Below are 16,645 nucleotides of genomic sequence, written 5' to 3'. Positions count from 1 at the left end.
TGCAGAAATAAAACAATAAAAATGTGTAAATTTAAGAGCAGATTTATTTTAATTTATTTCAAAAAGTATGAGCAGCAAGATTTACAAAGTGAAGTCAAAAGCAATCTGAGTGAGCCTGGGAGCTGTGGGAGTCAACTCATCCTAAATGAAAACATTTACAATTCATTTGTATCACTATACTAATGATACATACAATAGACAAATTTAGATTAATGATGTCCAATACTACTGAAAGGCCAAGAGTTCATATTTGTGCATGAGTGTCTGTGTCCCACACATTTATTACACACATTATTGTACTCTTAGCTTCCTGACAGCTACAAATTCAATAGACATGTTTGCGGTGCAGTGCAACAGTACCACCTGCAGGCTTACAGATAAACACCCTTTTAGCTGCTCTGTTGGTCGGTGATAAAAAAAAAGCTTGTCCCATTTCAGGCGAAGAAAACTTGACTAGACTGAATGACTAGAGATCTAACAGATTAGAAATAAATGAAAAATAACTGTATTGTTATTATTAATGAAATAAAAACTCATTGTATTCGTGCGCAGGATGACTGAGCGCCGCCATATTGGATAGTACCATCTGCTATATTGGTTGGCACGAACTGCTTATTTCTTAGTACAAAATTAAAAGAAATAGCTGCGTACGATTACCAACTCCCGTTAAAGTATTGTTGTGTAACATTCAAAAATGTGTTTTGCTATTCCAGGCTGTAATTGACGTTTTCACGTCTCCTATAGCATCCCCTCTATTTTCATCTCCATGGTACAGTCAGTGGGCATGATGGCGCTGGCTAGGGTCGGTAAACATTGTCGGTCATTGGTATCCTCTAAAGGACTGTTATGTGGTGGTGTACAGCCCAGCTGGATTGAAAGCGGCGTCGGAGGTAAGATGAATAAAACCTGTCAAAGTGTGTCCTGTTTGACACACAGCTGAGCATTAAAACTGGCCGGTTTGCAGACAAAGAAGCTACATTAGCAGCTTGCAAATATCCCACATGGGTACAAAGGTACTGCAGGGACGTTACCTAACTTTAAATTTATTCAGCTGTTCATAAAAACCTACTGAAAAGTCGGTTTGCCTGTGTTTTTACTTGCTCGTTTTGTAAAAAAAAATGCATGCTGTCCATTTTGTTTTGACATTTTGAAGTGTATGGTAGCCACAGTATAAGCGAACCAGCTATGCTAAATTGTGAAATGAGGGCATCTCAAGGGAACAAGCTGTTGTTAAAATTGAGTTTGTTTATTTTTGGTGGTTGTTTCGTTCGTTGTGATTAGTGACTTGCTAGCTATATAATGCTAGCCAATAGCACGCTGGCTATTGCATCTGAAAATTTGTTTTCTCTGCAGCTAAGAGGTATCTGCTATCAGATGATGTTATTAAACTACAAAACTTCCAGCAAAGGAAGCTGGCCGTGCCTTACCTTCTCAGTGGATCCAAAGGTGAAGTAGTTGTTGTCACTGGCTCTAAGCTGCAATTTTTTGTCATGTGTTGCTACAATGCACAAAATCTCATGTTTTCACCTCGTTTTACAGAAAATTTTTTTGAGCTCTTCAGCCAGAAGCTGCAAGGAAAAGAGCTGATCATGAGAGACGAGCTGAAGCTTCTCCTTCACTTGTGCCAGTCTGCAGATGATGTGGCGATAGCCAGAAATGCCATTTATAGGTATAGTATATCCTTTATTGAGAATTTTGTAATGCATAAACACACATAATTTTGGCACCAACATATTCTTTTCTGGGCTTTCTTTGCGTTGCCTTTCACAAACATTAGAGAGAAGGAAATGAGATGCTATCCACTTGACAGAACAAAAAATTGCTTTAAAAAAAACAACACTTCAATCTTCAATATGGTTTCGACTGTCATCATGTATCAAGAATCGAAATCAGGTATGAATGTACTGTAATTTGCACCCACAAGGTATCACCAAGAGAACCAGAACTTTGCATTTGGAGAGTTCAGGTTTGGTCCTCTCTTCGTAAGGCTGTGCTATGAGCTTGGACTGGAGGACTTGGCTGCTGCAACACTTACAGATGAGGTAAATTAACCAAATTAACCAAAACCCTGACTATTGGACTGGTAACTGGTTCCTCTCACTTGCCTGAACAGAGTATGAGAGGATTTTTCAACGACGCAACATCCTTTAATATCACCATGGACATGTTATTCATGAAAGGCTCTTATGAAGGTAAGTGACAGATTAACCCTTTTTTCTCTGAAATTATTTTCACATGTATGTAATATTCCAAACTTTGGATATTTCAGATGCCTTGAAGGTACTAGGAACCATGAGGAGCCAAAAAATACAATTCAATAAAGACACAATGACACTGGCATGTGGCACCTGCTATAAATTGGTACGGGTTAAATTAAATTAAATTTATTATATTACAGTTCCAAGAGTCAGTTTTCAGAGGAGATAATGTTTTCGGATGCAAAAACCCTTTGCGGTCAATTAATGTTCGGTTTTATGCTGGTCAGAACACCCCGGAGTCCTACAAGATCTGCACTGCTCTGATAGAGGAGGCACAGACCAAAGGGCACTTCATCCCCAGACATGCTTACTGCTTTGCTGTAGCATTAGCACTGCGACAGGTGAGTGATAGCTTCTCATTCTGTTCCTTTCATTCAAGCAAAAAGGTGTGGAAAATGTTAATATCAATTATCTTTTTTTCTCCTTTATTTTTTCCAGAATGACATTAAAAGGGCACAGTCATTATATTCACAAATCATGAGCCCTGACAGCAGATTATGCCAAAATTTGAGGGTAAGGGTGCATCATGTAACCGTAGACATTAGTTCTTGCTGTTGTTGATCAGTGGTTAATATTTTTCATTGTGATATAGGTGCTAATACTGGCAAAGTCAGGAGCAGTGACAGATGCCATTTCCATCCTGTCCTCAACCAGGTCACCTAATAGCCCCTCTTTTGTGAAGAAACCTCAGTTTTCTCAGGAGGTGGTAAGTCAAAGTCTGACTGTTGGATCAGTGATACAGATGCTACTTAAGAAAAGTGACAGCTTAGCTAAGGATGCAGAATTCTAATGTTTAAACACATTAGTGCTTTCACTCTTGGAGAGGGATTTTTATAAATTTCCACACAATTTTTCTGTAAACAGAAATAATGACAAACCTGATGTAGAAATAAAAAGGTTTGAGGAATCCTTTCTGGGACTGTTGATCAGAATTATTGTGAGTTAGTACAAACTACAGAGAAAGATTTTCCCTTGTTTCAGGTGGATGTGCTGTGCTTGCAGAGTGAAGGCCAACCCCACATGAAGAAAGTGGAGCATATAGTTACTCAGCTTAAGCGAGCTGATCAGGTGATCAAGCAGACCCTCGATGATATGCTCTGCCAGACACCCACAGGGAAGAGGAAACCAATAATGGAGGAGAGGAGGACAAGCCGAAGGACCCTGAAGCCACTACACTCCACTCTGCTGTCAGAGTGAGAGAAGCTGTATGTGAGCCCCTTGACTAAAATGTCTGTTGTGAGGCTGAACAGAGCTGGTCAAAAAACACCTTTTGTGGCTAGAGTTGACTTTGTCACAATTGCTTTTTCCCCCTCTCCTGGAACAGACGCAGTCATCCCTAGGCACAATAGACATTTGTCCCTTTTTGTAATCCCTTTGCAAAGTTCATAAAAAAGGTCACAGTTCATGTTTGTACTGCAGGCAGTTCAAAGCTGCTGATAGGAAACTACAGTTTTGTATGGGGTGGTTTGGAAAGAATGTGATGTATGTAAAAATGTGAATACGTGATTAAAGATTAATCAGATATTTAAGGAAAAAAAAGATTTGTGTTGCTTTGATAAGGTTTGTTTTGCCATCTTTAAAGATTGGTTCACAATTATTCAAGCCTGTCTCAAAACAATAGTCAGGTGCCCATATGTGCATGAAACCGCAGTTCGCTTGCTGTGGTCATTCATCCTTTCTTTCAGTGCTTTTGGTGTAAGACTGTTTTGTGCAAAAGTACGTTCCAAAGTTTATCTGAAGCTAATGTGAGGCTTCAGCGGTCCAAAGTATAAAGCTGTGTTTTTCTTTCTATATTTCAATTATTTATCAAACAAAGATATTTGTTGATGTACTAGGTATGCATTTGCATACCTTTGGGTCACGATGGTGATCATCAGTTTCTCTAAAAGATGATTAACCTGAAAAATCCAAAAGGTTGTTTTAAAAAATTGCCATTTATTTTAAAGTAAATTCAGAATACCCAAAGACTCTTCTAGCCATCTGGATTAAAAATATTCAGTCTACTGAATGATCTTTAATTTCCTAATCTAATCAAAGTTGGCAGACTACTGGCTACCTGGATAGGCAACATAATTGCAATTGAGGAATTCGATTTAATATCTTTTTTTCTGACAGAATAGTTTTTATCCAGATGGTTTGAGTCTTTGAGGGTTCCCTTAAAGGGAATTTTGGACTTAAAAGCCACAAACTGGCTTCACATGAACAAGGACTGTGGCTTTTATCTCACATCACCTTCATTGAAGTTGTTGTTGGAAACTTGTTAAAGTGTGGGCACCTGACTGTTGTTGTAAGACAGACCTGAATTAGGGTGCATCCTTTAAATGACCCTCAGGGTTTTATTTATTCTTCAAACAAAGGATGCTTAGATCATGACTTCAATATAATGGTAATACTGTCCATCAAAGTAACAAACTGGGGACCTGAAGCCGCACGTGGGATTTTATCATTTCTATGAATAGTTAACATCAAAATATCAAACTTTCAATTATTACAATCCTCCCTAAACCCCTAAAAGACAAGAACTATTGCCAAAATTATAGACCGATATCAGTATTGAATGTTGATTACAAAATGTACACTTCAATTATATCAAATAGACTCCAAAATTTTGTACCAGACCTGATAGACGAAGATCAATGTGGGTTTGTTAGGGATAGACAAACACAAGACAATATTAGAAGAACATTACATATTATACATAAAATACACAAAGATAATATACCAGCTGCTTTGATTAGTTTAGATGCAGAAAAAGCTTTTGATAGAGTCAATTGGGAATTTTTATATCTAACTTTGGAAAAATTTGGATTCAATAGTAAGTCAATTCAATGCATCAGGTCTATCTATAGCAGGCCCACAGCTAGGATTAAAGTCAATTGCTCTCTGTCAGGTAGATTTAGTTTGGAGAGAGGAACTAGGCAGGGCTGTTGCCTTAGTCCAACACTGTTTGCCTTATACATTGAGCCGTTGGCCCAGATGGTGAGACAAGACCCCTCAATAACTGGCATAGATATAAATCAACAAAAACATGTAATAGGGCTGTTTGCGGACGATATTATAATTTATTTAAAAAACCCACTTAATTCATTTCAGCAGCTTACACAAGCTCTAGAAACTTTTGGTTTATATTCAGGATACAAAGTGAATATACTTAAAACTCAAGTCCTCATGTTCAATTGTTCACCAAACCAACAACTCAAAGAGTGGCAAATAAATTGGGCTGCCAAATCAATCAAATATTTGGGCATAAACATAACTAAAGACCTTTCCAAATTATATAGAAGCAACTATGAACACATTGCTAAAAACATAAGGGAAGATATTGACAGATGGATTACATACCCAATGGGATTAATCGATAGGATCAATGTGGTAAAAATGAACATCTTGCCACGTTTACTGTATGTGTTCTTGTCTTTACCAGCACATGTACCAAAAGAACAGTTTCACAAATGGGATAAATGCATATCAAGATTTGTGTGGGGAGGTAAACGACCCAGAATACGTTATACCACCCTGCAATTACCTAAAGATAAAGGGGGAATGGCACTCCCAAATTTAAAAGAGTATTTTCATGCTGCGCAACTACGTAAATTAATTTGCTGGTGTGATGAAGGATATGTAGCTAGATGGAAAGATATTGAAATTTCTATTCATAAAAAACCAATTCAAACAACTATAGGGGAAACTGAATCTTCTACTTACATAAGAGGGGAACATAGCTTAAACCCAGTGATATCTTTTACTTTAGATATATGGTATTCCACAGTGAAACAATTAAAAATAGGTAAAGAAATCGGATTATTAAAATGGGTTGCTTATGATGACAAATTTGCACCGAGTAAATTTGATGAGACATTTAAACAATGGGCAAAAAAGAGAATTACAGCTATATGCACAACTTTAAAAAAAAAATGAAATGAAAAGTTTTCAAGACCTAAAAAATGAACACAATCTAACTAATCAGGATTTATTTAGATACCTGCAATTAAGGGATTATTATATAAAACATATCAAAATAAATGAGGATAAAATTCATCCTATCGTTAAATTACTGGTTAAGGCATATAGTCATCCTATCCCAAAAGCAGTGTCTGTTTTATATGGCTGCTTAATGGAATCTAAAATGGAGTCGACATTATATGTTAAAACTAAGTGGGAACAGGAGCTGGGTGAGGAGATTCCAGAAGGGACATGGTGCGATCTATGGAAAGCACATCAAACTACGACTCAGTCACTGAGATGGAGAGAATTTAATTGGAAAAATTTAATTCGATATTTTGTTACACCTAGAATCAAAAGCAAACAGTTGAATACTCACCAGCCATGCTGGAGACTGTGTAATGACATAGATTCAGATCACACACACATTTTTTGGAATTGCACAAATATTCAGCCCTTCTGGGGGAATGTTCACTCAGTTCTTTGCAATGTGCTGGGCTATATGATTCCTAAATCTTGCCTTGTTTTGTACTTTGGACATTTGGATGGATCAGTGCATATAGGAGACCAATATCTGATTAAGATTCTCTTGGTGGCTGGGAAGAAGGCCATTACTAAAAACTGGCTCAAGACTGAACCCCCTGGTAACAAACAATGGATGTCAATCATAGACGACATATTGGTGATGGAACATTTCACATACAAGTTGAAAGTGAAAGAACACTTGTTTGTTAAAAGATGGAGGAAATGGTTATTATATAAGGAGAGACTAGATCTTACATAACTGTATACAGGCTCTGCTCTTAATGATTGTATTTTCTGTTTGTTTGGTTGATTTTGTTGTTGTTGTTTGTTATTTGATTTTTTTCATTCTCCATTATCTAGAGGAGATTGTATTACAATGTATTGTTAACAAAAACAAATAAATAAAAATTGTAAAAAAAAAAAAAAAAAAAAAAAAAAACTTTCCGTATAAACCCTCTCAGCTGGACATTGCTATAAAAATAAAAACATGTGTAGTAAATATTCTGAAAAGTGCAGAAAGTGGCTGATTGGAACGCCATGTAAACAAACCATGACGCACATCAGATCTCTCCCACAATGCACCGCTGACATCGGCTGAGCAGGAGTAGCCAGGGAGGAGAACAACGGAGCAGCTCTTTAATCCAAACAAACCCGGTGGTTAACGTTAGTAAACAGTTATAGGACAGTAGAAAGGGAGTTCAGGATAGTTTTTGTTCTTTCATAATCTTACATGATAGTTTAGAACGGATGCAGCGGTGATATCCACTCCTAGCGGCAGCTGATGGCGGTGCTTTTTAGCATGAGCTAGCCGGTTAGCTGGTTTACACTAACAGGGGGAAGCTTTGTGACAAACTGCTGATAACACCCAGTAGACAGAGGAAAGAAAAGATTAAAAAAAAACTTAAAACTTGAGATTGAATCTGGTTTTACTAATAGGTGCCGCTGTGTTGTACGTAATAAGCAAGTTAGCAGTAGTTTGTTGAGACTAGCTAACTTAGCTATTGTTTAGGTGGTCTCAGGCTGACATCTGGAAATACTGGCTCTGTGTTGCTTTAGCTAACATCGCTAGAAAAACACAATGAGCTCTGAAGATACTGCAGCGTCTACTAAAGCCACACCGGAGGATGATGGCATGACATGGTGGTACCGATGGCTCTGCAAAATAGCTGGGGTTTTGGGAGGAATATGTAAGTAGTTGTCAAAGTCCATTTCTTGTGTCACATTATAAATAGATGCACGAAAAGCCAACAGAAACCCACGTCCTGCCATAACGTCGTGTATAGTGAACTATTTAGTGTGCTCGTTGACATTTAAAGCTTGTCCCATTTTCTGCCACAGACAAGTAAATTTATTGTCTTGTCAGCCTATTTGGTACTTTTTATTGTGTGGACTCTTAAGCTCTACATTAATATGGTAATGAGAGCAGAGGCAGGACAGCAAGGGCATCAGATTACTATATGGAAAAATATAAATAAATAAAAACATGATTTTTATTGTGTTTACTTCCAGTTGCCAAGCCAGGTTAGACAAAAGCTTTGTCAGGCCCATTGTCCCGTCACTGCAGCAGCCACTGCTGGACACCGCCTGTGTGCATGGCTTGCCCATGTCCCAACATCTTATTATTCCTAAATTAACTGTGATATGAACACACATATTCCACAGCAGCTACGTGGTGTCTTTCCCTCAGGGGTTTAGTGTTACACAGAAGAGATTTTTGCTGCTGGAGTTGCAGTTTTCTAGCAGCATTGCAGCCGTCTCTCCTTCACAGTGACACCAGAGTCACAGCGCCTGTATCACATTTACAACCTGGGGCACTGTATTATTAAGGAGGCTGGATGGTCTAAAGGAGTAGGATATGCAACATACTGTAGTTCTTCCATTGTTTGTGACATTTTGCACTTGTCTGGCCCAGTAATTCACATAGACAGGAGGCACATATAACCTCTTTTCTCACTGAGAGTTTCAGCCTGAACCAGCCTTCTGTACGGTGCTGACGACTGGGTGTCCCTTATACATACCATATGTTCGTAAATGATAAATAATTGGTAGACATTGGTAAATTAAGAAATATTTGTGACTGTTTTGAAAAGAAAGTGAGAAATGCCGATGTGCTTTTTTGATTGTCTGTCTCAATAGTGAATAAAATATACTCTTGTGTGCTGATCGGAGAGGTTTAACTACCTTTGATAGATCTTTTCACACTTCCACACAGTTCACTGTTCTGTAGCTGTAACAGTTAGTCCATCAACAGAAAGTTAATCAGCTATTTAGATTTGTTTTTCTTTTTACACAAAAACTCCAAATTTTCACTGGTTCCAGTCATTCTGATTCCCAGCTCGATGTGGCCCTCAACATACACACACACATAACACATCAGAATAGCACACCTACACGTGGCCATGGCTGATTTACTGCTGCTGTTTTAATTGATTTAGCTGACAACTCTGTAATGTGTGATGTTGCCATACAACACATTTTGTCAGAACCCGCAAAAGATTCCCATATGTAGAACGATGACATGGATTTTTCACAGCTTTTTCACAATGCACCAATAGTGAGCTACTTAGCAATGAGCTTCTGCTTGTTAATGTACCTATAGCTCATCTGCAGTACATATTCCAGACATTCGACAGTCAGACATTGGATTTAGGGTTAGAGCTGAAGCGAAGTGATTTAAGTCATAGAAAGTTAAACACAAATCACTGCTATGGCAAAAGCTAAAAAAAGTCTATATTGGAAATATTATGCTACTGCTATGATACTAATTATCAGTAATTTGTCTGAAACAAATGATCTTGTACGTGACACACGTAGCCTGCTTTGATTGTGACATAGTGGTAATTAGTATTTCAAATTTTCTGTTCAGAAATAATTTTTAGGCTAAACCATGTTTCAAAGTAGCCTTCACATGTAGATATGAGTGCTGTATTGCATGGCTTTATTCAGTGTTTTTCAGATGTTTCAAATTGCTTTATAAATAAGCTGATGTAAAGCCAAATTTTAAAAACAGTGATGTACTGCTCTTGAAATTCATTTCTATCTTTGTTGCCACTTGCACCCACATACTGTGCATGCTCCATATGTTCTGAAATGCTGATTTTCTTGCAGTGTTTATAGTGTAAAGGTAGTGCTAACCAATAAGCATATAAATGAAAATTCAGAATGCACATTTGTTATCATGGCTTTTAAAGCATATCTTAACAGCCACCATTTTAAGATCTATTCCCCTCCCTTCTGAGATTCAATATTTGAGATGAAATGCCAGTATACAGTTTTCTGTATACTGGCATATGTCTCATCTGAATAATGGCCCTTTTGCTTTGTCTTTTGTCCAAATCATGCAGCCTGTGCCGTCTCAGGAGTCTGGAACTGTGTCACTGTGAACCCTTTAAACATTGCTGCAGGAGTATGGATGGTGTAAGTCTTTAACAATATTACACTTACTTTAATGTTGCATAAATTAGCTCATTCACATTCCATAAGGCAAGACATTTTTATATGGTGTTTAGTTGTTGAGGAGTAAAAACAACAAACATACTAAAAACACTTATTTATGATTCAAAGTGCTCTGATGTATCATCAAGTCGGTGCTGATTCATTTAGACTCAGGTCCATTTTACTGTCAGAATCCAGTTGCACAGTGAAAGTGTTACAACATCCCGTTTATCATTTAATCTATTGAATAAGACAATACTTTAATTGTTCTGCTGCAGTCTGGCTTATGTGTCACTGACACAGATGTGAGCTGGTTCTAGTTTTACTTAAAAGTCACATATAAACCATCATGAATGTCACTGATCCCTCAGCGCTTTACTGTACAGATTTACAGTTTTTGTAATGTATGTATCCCATGCATTATTTACTTGTATTACCTGTTTATGTACATTCCTCTGTTACTATGTACCGTATTATGTTCCATCCATAGTGAGCGGCAGTCTCATGTCGCCGCATGTACTGCTCAAACAATGGAGGTGTGGAGAAATTCTTGGCATGAACACGCTGTGCCAAACACTGCACTGATTTGCTCACAATTTGAATACTGAAGTACATGCAGGAATTTCTTTGTCTGTTGTGATAGTAAACACGTTTGAATTTTAGACCGTTAATCGGACAAAACATTACATTTGAAGACATCGCCATTTCGCTTTTAGAAATTGTAAAAAAAAAAAAAATTAATCAAGAAAAATGTTGCCAGATTAATCGATAATGAAAAGAATTGTTAGTCGCTGCCCACATTCCACTAACCCGCTCACTGTAGATGCTGTCTTGCTGTTTCTATTCCAGTGAACATGTGTGAGCGCCAGCCCTAGATGTACACCTTGAATGAGGGCAATGACAGCATTATGGCTGTTTTCTAAATTCCTCCAGACTTCCATCATTTGTGTCAGAGCTGTACAGTCTTCGAGATGGAAGCGCACAAGATGATTCATGGCTGTGTTTGTGTCCTCTCTCCTCCTGTCTCAAGGTTGAATGCCTTTGTGCTGTTCCTATGTGAAGTCCCATTCTGTTGCCAGTTCATAGAGTTTGCTAATGCAGTAGCAGCCCGTGCAGACAAACTCAAGCCTTGGCAGAAGTCGTTCTTCTACTGTGGGTGAGAACAACTATGCGCCGTGCACGGTTTATGTCGGTCGAGACTGTACTTCACTGTATGAAAAATTTAATTTTTGGAATGTGAATTTCTTATAGTTATTAACATTGCATAAGCTGTTGGACATACTTTTGGGAATGTGGTTCTTTTATCTGCAGCAGGTACTTAATATGATTTACTGACTTTTTTTTGTCTCTTGTTGGCCGTCCCCTCGGTTGCTAATTTTCAGGATGGCTCTGTTTCCCGTATTCTTGAGTTTCTCCTTTACAACCTTGTTTGGAAACGCCATCGCCTTTGCTACAGGAGTTCTGTATGGACTTGCATCTTTAGGCAAAAAGTAAGCTGTCTATTAGTAGCTGCTAACATACAATGATGTAATATATCAAAGCTCTTATGAAGCATTAGAATTTTATCTAATAATTCTATTTAGTATCTATTTGAGTAAATGCTGTACAATATGAACATTTTGTAATTACTCATATCTCTTGATGTCTCACTCTCAAAACAACCCTTCTAAAATGTCATATTAAAAAAGGCTCTCATATTAAATACACCATTCCACATTATAATCAGTTAATAAGATTTTTATTTTATGCTTGGAAGTTCTAACAACCCTAATGAGCCTCTTGATTTATGCAAATTAACTTTTGACAAGGTGAGCCATGTAATAACCTTGCAATTAACATTGTCGTCTTCCCCTGTCATACCTGCTTCTCCTTTGTTTCGACCCACCTCTCCCTCGTCGTAACTTTTTATTACCCTCCCTCTCTCGCATCCTTTCTTCCTTTTCTTTCTCTCTCAGGGGAGACGCAGTGACTTACGCCAGACTGCAGCATCAGAAACAGGGGGATGAGGAGAGGATGACGGGAACGACAAACGGGGCCCCGGAGTGAGGAGCCCCTCCTCTTCCTCTCTTCAGTTCTTGCAGATTACTTTTTCTCCCTGTCCTTCATCCATCCTACCTCTTCCTCCATGCTCCTTTCCTGTTTCCCGTTCTGACACTACATGACAATGGCACTGGGTTTATTTATTTACTGAAACTGCTGCATTCTTGTTGTCCTGACCTAATTGTATCTAAACAGTGGGATTTCTCATTGTGACTTCAAACCTTTGATTATAAGTGTTGTTTTTATGTTTTTACTTCTTCCTATCGCTATCGTTATATTTATTATTAGTTTCCCTTTGTTGTTTGTTGCCGTCAGTCCTAAAAAGCATTTTCACAGGAAAAATGTGAGGTGCATCTTTGTAGCCCAAAAGCCTTTTCAGGAAATCCAAATAGAAATTAATGTGATTGTAAAATGTACATAATTGACTTCAGGTTATTTAGTATGACTTTGAGGCTGTGATTCAGAGTTGTCTGATTTAGAGAGTGCACTGGTGTTCAGACTTTGGCTGTGTGCGTCATCCTGGTTTTGGCAGCACTCCCAAATATTAATATCAGCTCTTTTGCAGCTCTAACCTCACTGTCAACACAAAGTTTTGGGCAGTGGGGTTTATGTGAATGTATGAATGATTCATAGAAGAAAGTATCTGCCCATTTTTGCATTAAAAGTCAAGGCAACAGTGAAAACTGGTGCTACAAAGGTTCTATTTCCATTTGTGAATGGCTTGTACGAAACTTATTTAGGTCAATACAGACTAAGCATTGGATTAGATAACAAATTAAGATCTGTGTGTATTTGTTGTATTTGTTTTGTTTTAATAATCAGTAATTTTCATTATTTTGAACAGGACTAGATTACCAATTTTAATAAGAGAAACTGCCTGCCTTTATTAATTATTCACTTACATCAGAGATCTGTAAGTAACCTCAGTTTTTACCTTTATTAGTCTGCGTTTGAGTATCTGCGTACCGATAGGCTCTTTGTGTTGTGTTTTCTTTTTAGTAGGTTACATTTAAAGGACCAGTGTGTACAATTTAGCTCAATCAGCAGAAACTGAATACAATAGTCATAGTCATGTTTTCATTTCTGTATAATCACCTGAACCTAAGAATTGTTGTGTTTTCATTGGCTTAGAATGAGCCCTTCATGGATCCCGCTGAGAACTTGACTTGTCCTAAACACGTGTGAAAAGATCGTGAGTGGATGGGGAACGTTTAGGGTTAGAATAACCCATCAGTCAGCCATTAGGACCTGACCTATGCACAAAATTGACATTGACAGAGGAGATGAAGGGGTAAGGCGAGGTGAAGGGTGTTCATTTGCCTGCAATCTGCAACATCACCAATTGATGCCACTAAATCCTACACACTGGGCCTTTCAGCAAGTACACAATGAGCAACGTTGGATTTATTGAAGTGTGGCACTTTGATTTCATAGCCTTTGATCAACAATCTTGAAAAGACTTCAACTAACAAATTTACTTTTTGAGTCACCCAAACTTTCTTAAGTATTGAGCATCCCAAAAGAAAATAAGAGTTATTTTGGTTTTACAGTATTACACTCACTGTGCATACACAACTCTGAACTGCAGCCAGAATTTTTAAACATAGATAGGCATTATGGACTGTTTTAACATTTGGGAATGTATATACCCAAAGATGAAAGACCGTTCTTTATTTTTGTTTTCTGTTTTAATTTGTTAATTTTTTTTTGTTGCTTTAAGCTCAGACGTGGCATTCCTGCACTAAACTTTTGGTAGCATGGACTCTGGTAAAGAGGGAATTTCGTTAAAAGCTTACAGTGCATGGGACAGCTTGTTTACATATGATTCCTCATGATTAAGCAGCCAGTAGCCAAGTTGCGGTTGCCGATTTTGTGGTACATGATGTGATGTAAAAACTGGAATGTGCGCTTATTTGTTCTCCTTTTTAAAACATGCACCTTTTCTTGTTTTAGAATCTGTTCCTGGATATCTGCTATATTTATTATGAGTCTTAATTAGTACACTCTATCAAAACCAATTAAATTTTAATGAGGAGAAGTGTCTTGATTCAGGGACTAATTGGTCTGCATCCCACACAATTAGAGCCATTGTCACTCATATGAGGTATGCAGTGGTCAGCAATGTACGTTTTGCTTTTGTGTTTTTTTGCCTTGCCTCTGGTGTGTCATCAGTAATAAGGATGTTTTGGGAATAACTGTTTACACGTACCTCTTACAGCTGTTTCTTAAGTCTATTACTGGCTGCTAAGTGACCGGATTATACACACATTACCACCAGCTCTCAGGTATCATAGTTAAAAAATGCACAGCTTACAGATACAAAGTAGTTTATGCATAGATCACAGATATACAATGACTTAGCGAACAAATAAGCATGACTCTGTGAAAGTATAATTTGAGCATTTGTGAAACATTTAAAACATGCACAACCAGCATTCACGAATGATTAAACACTACATGCACACCAGCAGTATGCTCCAGTCGAACACTACACACTCTTACACTACAAATTTAATAAGACGTAAAAACAATAAACACTCAGTTCCTTGTCCACAGCCATCCTTTTCTTTATTGCAGTGAATGTATCCAAGACTGCTATGATTTGTTTGAATTTACATCTGCAGGTGTTGAGTGCATTGCTGTAAGGGATATGTGTATAATGTGTGTTGTGATGTGAATCCTGATCCTGTTAATAATTAGTGAATTAAACAGACTTGCTACTACTACCGTGGTGTTGGCTTCTTATGTTAAGTTGGGCTGCCCCTCCCTGACTTTCTCTCTAGCGCCACCATGAGGTCAGCAGTTATGGCTAGAGTAAAAAATATTGACAGTTATTGGATGGATGGCCATGAAATTTGCTACAGATTCACCATAAGGCCAAATATTCAATTACTTAGTATTGCAACATCTATGGGATGCATTGGCACATAGCTTAGTATTGATGGCTCCTAGAGAAAATATTTTATATTTTATATATATATATATATATATATATATATATAATTTTTGATTGGTTGTCTATCTGATGAGGGTGGGTCTTGATTAAGGTGAGCCTCCCAGAGGGGTGACCAGTGCTGCCTGATTGATAATCTTGAGATGCCTTTTATTTATAGGGGAAGGTAAAAATGGTTTTGGTGGGATGTGATAATTTGGGGCAGTTTTTGTACCATTTGGCTAGTTTCTAGAAATACAAAATTTGGCTTTGTTCCAAAAAATAAATCGCACTCCCTTTCCCGTTAGTTAGTTTAACCTGGAATGACAGGGCCTAAATTTCCGTCGGCTGTTATTGACATGCATGACTCAAGCTAATGACCATCAAAATCAAACAGCAAAGCAGTTAATTACAGTCATTTTCATTGAAACGCCTGTGAGCTCAGTGTACACTTGTTCAAACGGCCGAACCACTATGGCGACGAGTGTGCGTCACAGCGGGGAACAAGTGGAGCGAGAACGGAGAGATTAAACGCTAGTCAAGTTCACTGCGGTTCACGTAAGCTCTATATCTTGTGTTTTTTTATTTGGTGGACACCAAGGCATTAAGTTTACGTTGTGGCTTGTAAGTAGCTGGCACCGCCACAAGACTCCTTAATACCTTAAAACATTATTCTACCAGTACTACCTGTGCCATAACAGTTAGCTTTGTTATTGTTAGCATGCTAACGTTTTGGCTCTAATCACGAATGCGCCAATGAAGTCTCAGGGAACCTCTAGCATGGCTGTAGTGTGTGTTACTGGAACAGTACATATTATTTGGAACAAACCTAGCCTACAGAAACACCACCTTTAAAGTCAGTGTAACATTGCAAAAGTCTGAGCAGCCTCACAATCTTCTTAAAGGTTTATACTTCAGGGTGTCAAGAATTTTTTTTTAGCTTTGATATTGTTAGCATGCTAACGTTTTGGCTCTAATCAGAACTGCCAATGAAGTCTCAGAGAGCTGCTAGCATGGTTGTAGACTAGGTCTTGTTCAGAAATTAGTTAGAAATTAGTAACTGGCTTCACAATGAATTCTAAATGGATTAAAAAAAATATTTCAGGAAACCTTTCTAAGATTTATGAAAATGTAATAGTTTATATTCTCAAGTGAAATCAGAGGGCTCATCCCCCAGGGTCCTATTTTCCCTGGCATGAGTGTGTGTTGACTCTTGATAAACTACCAATGTTAGAGATTTGTAAGGGCTATCTTCGCAGTTCAAATGGCAAAAACGTGAAGATAGATTTACTTTTTAAATGCAGCTTGAATGGCAAAAAACTGCTCAGCCTCTGTGGAGATATCAATGTATGAAGTCAGTAAATGGTCATGCTTGCAAATTTGAGGGTGTAGTCTTCAAGGAGTGTAACATCAGCAGGCTCTAAGCTGTAGGCAGGTGATTTCAACATACTTATTCAGGGAAAAATACATTGCTGAGAACATAAAACCCTTTGAAATGTGTCATATTAAGAGG

General features: G+C 37.9%; 2 protein-coding genes across 3 annotated transcripts; both read left to right on the top strand.

The window, feature by feature from the left end:
- Window positions 1–766: 766 nt before the first annotated feature.
- Window positions 767–3,782, top strand: ptcd2 (pentatricopeptide repeat domain 2). 2 transcript variants are annotated; one of them, XM_041960562.1, is made up of 10 exons: window positions 767–890; window positions 1,354–1,446; window positions 1,540–1,669; window positions 1,925–2,042; window positions 2,114–2,192; window positions 2,270–2,361; window positions 2,486–2,599; window positions 2,697–2,771; window positions 2,851–2,964; window positions 3,240–3,782. In XM_041960562.1, exons 1-10 carry the CDS (start codon window positions 767–769, stop codon window positions 3,453–3,455), a joined length of 1,155 nt encoding a protein of 384 aa, XP_041816496.1. In that variant the 3' UTR covers window positions 3,456–3,782. The 2 variants fall into 2 exon arrangements, with proteins under 2 accessions (XP_041816496.1, XP_041816497.1); XM_041960563.1 differs by having other exon boundaries at window positions 788–890; window positions 3,261–3,782.
- Window positions 3,783–7,315: 3,533 nt separating this feature from the next.
- cacfd1 (calcium channel flower domain containing 1) lies at window positions 7,316–14,914 on the top strand. The gene is made up of 5 exons (XM_041960172.1): window positions 7,316–7,912; window positions 10,070–10,142; window positions 11,191–11,316; window positions 11,543–11,650; window positions 12,116–14,914. The coding sequence occupies exons 1-5, from the start codon at window positions 7,804–7,806 to the stop codon at window positions 12,204–12,206; spliced, it is 507 nt and encodes a 168-aa protein (XP_041816106.1). The 5' UTR covers window positions 7,316–7,803; the 3' UTR covers window positions 12,207–14,914.
- Window positions 14,915–16,645: the final 1,731 nt, after the last annotated feature.

The sequence above is a fragment of the Chelmon rostratus genome, chromosome 19, assembly GCF_017976325.1.
Source record: "Chelmon rostratus isolate fCheRos1 chromosome 19, fCheRos1.pri, whole genome shotgun sequence".
NCBI classification, from domain to species: Eukaryota; Metazoa; Chordata; class Actinopteri; order Chaetodontiformes; family Chaetodontidae; genus Chelmon; species Chelmon rostratus.
Note: the sequence above shows the minus strand (reverse complement) of the source record. Positions and strands in the feature narration are given on the sequence as shown.

Coding starts and splice junctions, on each gene's coding strand:
- cacfd1 (XM_041960172.1), top strand. CDS start 7,804: ATGAGCTCTGAAGATACTGCAGCGTCTACTAAAGCCACACCGGAGGAT. Junction 7,913..10,069: donor TGGGGTTTTGGGAGGAATAT/GTAAGTAGTTGT, acceptor CAAATCATGCAG/CCTGTGCCGTCTCAGGAGTC. Junction 10,143..11,190: donor GCTGCAGGAGTATGGATGGT/GTAAGTCTTTAA, acceptor TCCTGTCTCAAG/GTTGAATGCCTTTGTGCTGT.
- ptcd2 (XM_041960562.1), top strand. CDS start 767: ATGGTACAGTCAGTGGGCATGATGGCGCTGGCTAGGGTCGGTAAACAT. Junction 891..1,353: donor GATTGAAAGCGGCGTCGGAG/GTAAGATGAATA, acceptor TTTTCTCTGCAG/CTAAGAGGTATCTGCTATCA. Junction 2,043..2,113: donor CTGCAACACTTACAGATGAG/GTAAATTAACCA, acceptor TTGCCTGAACAG/AGTATGAGAGGATTTTTCAA.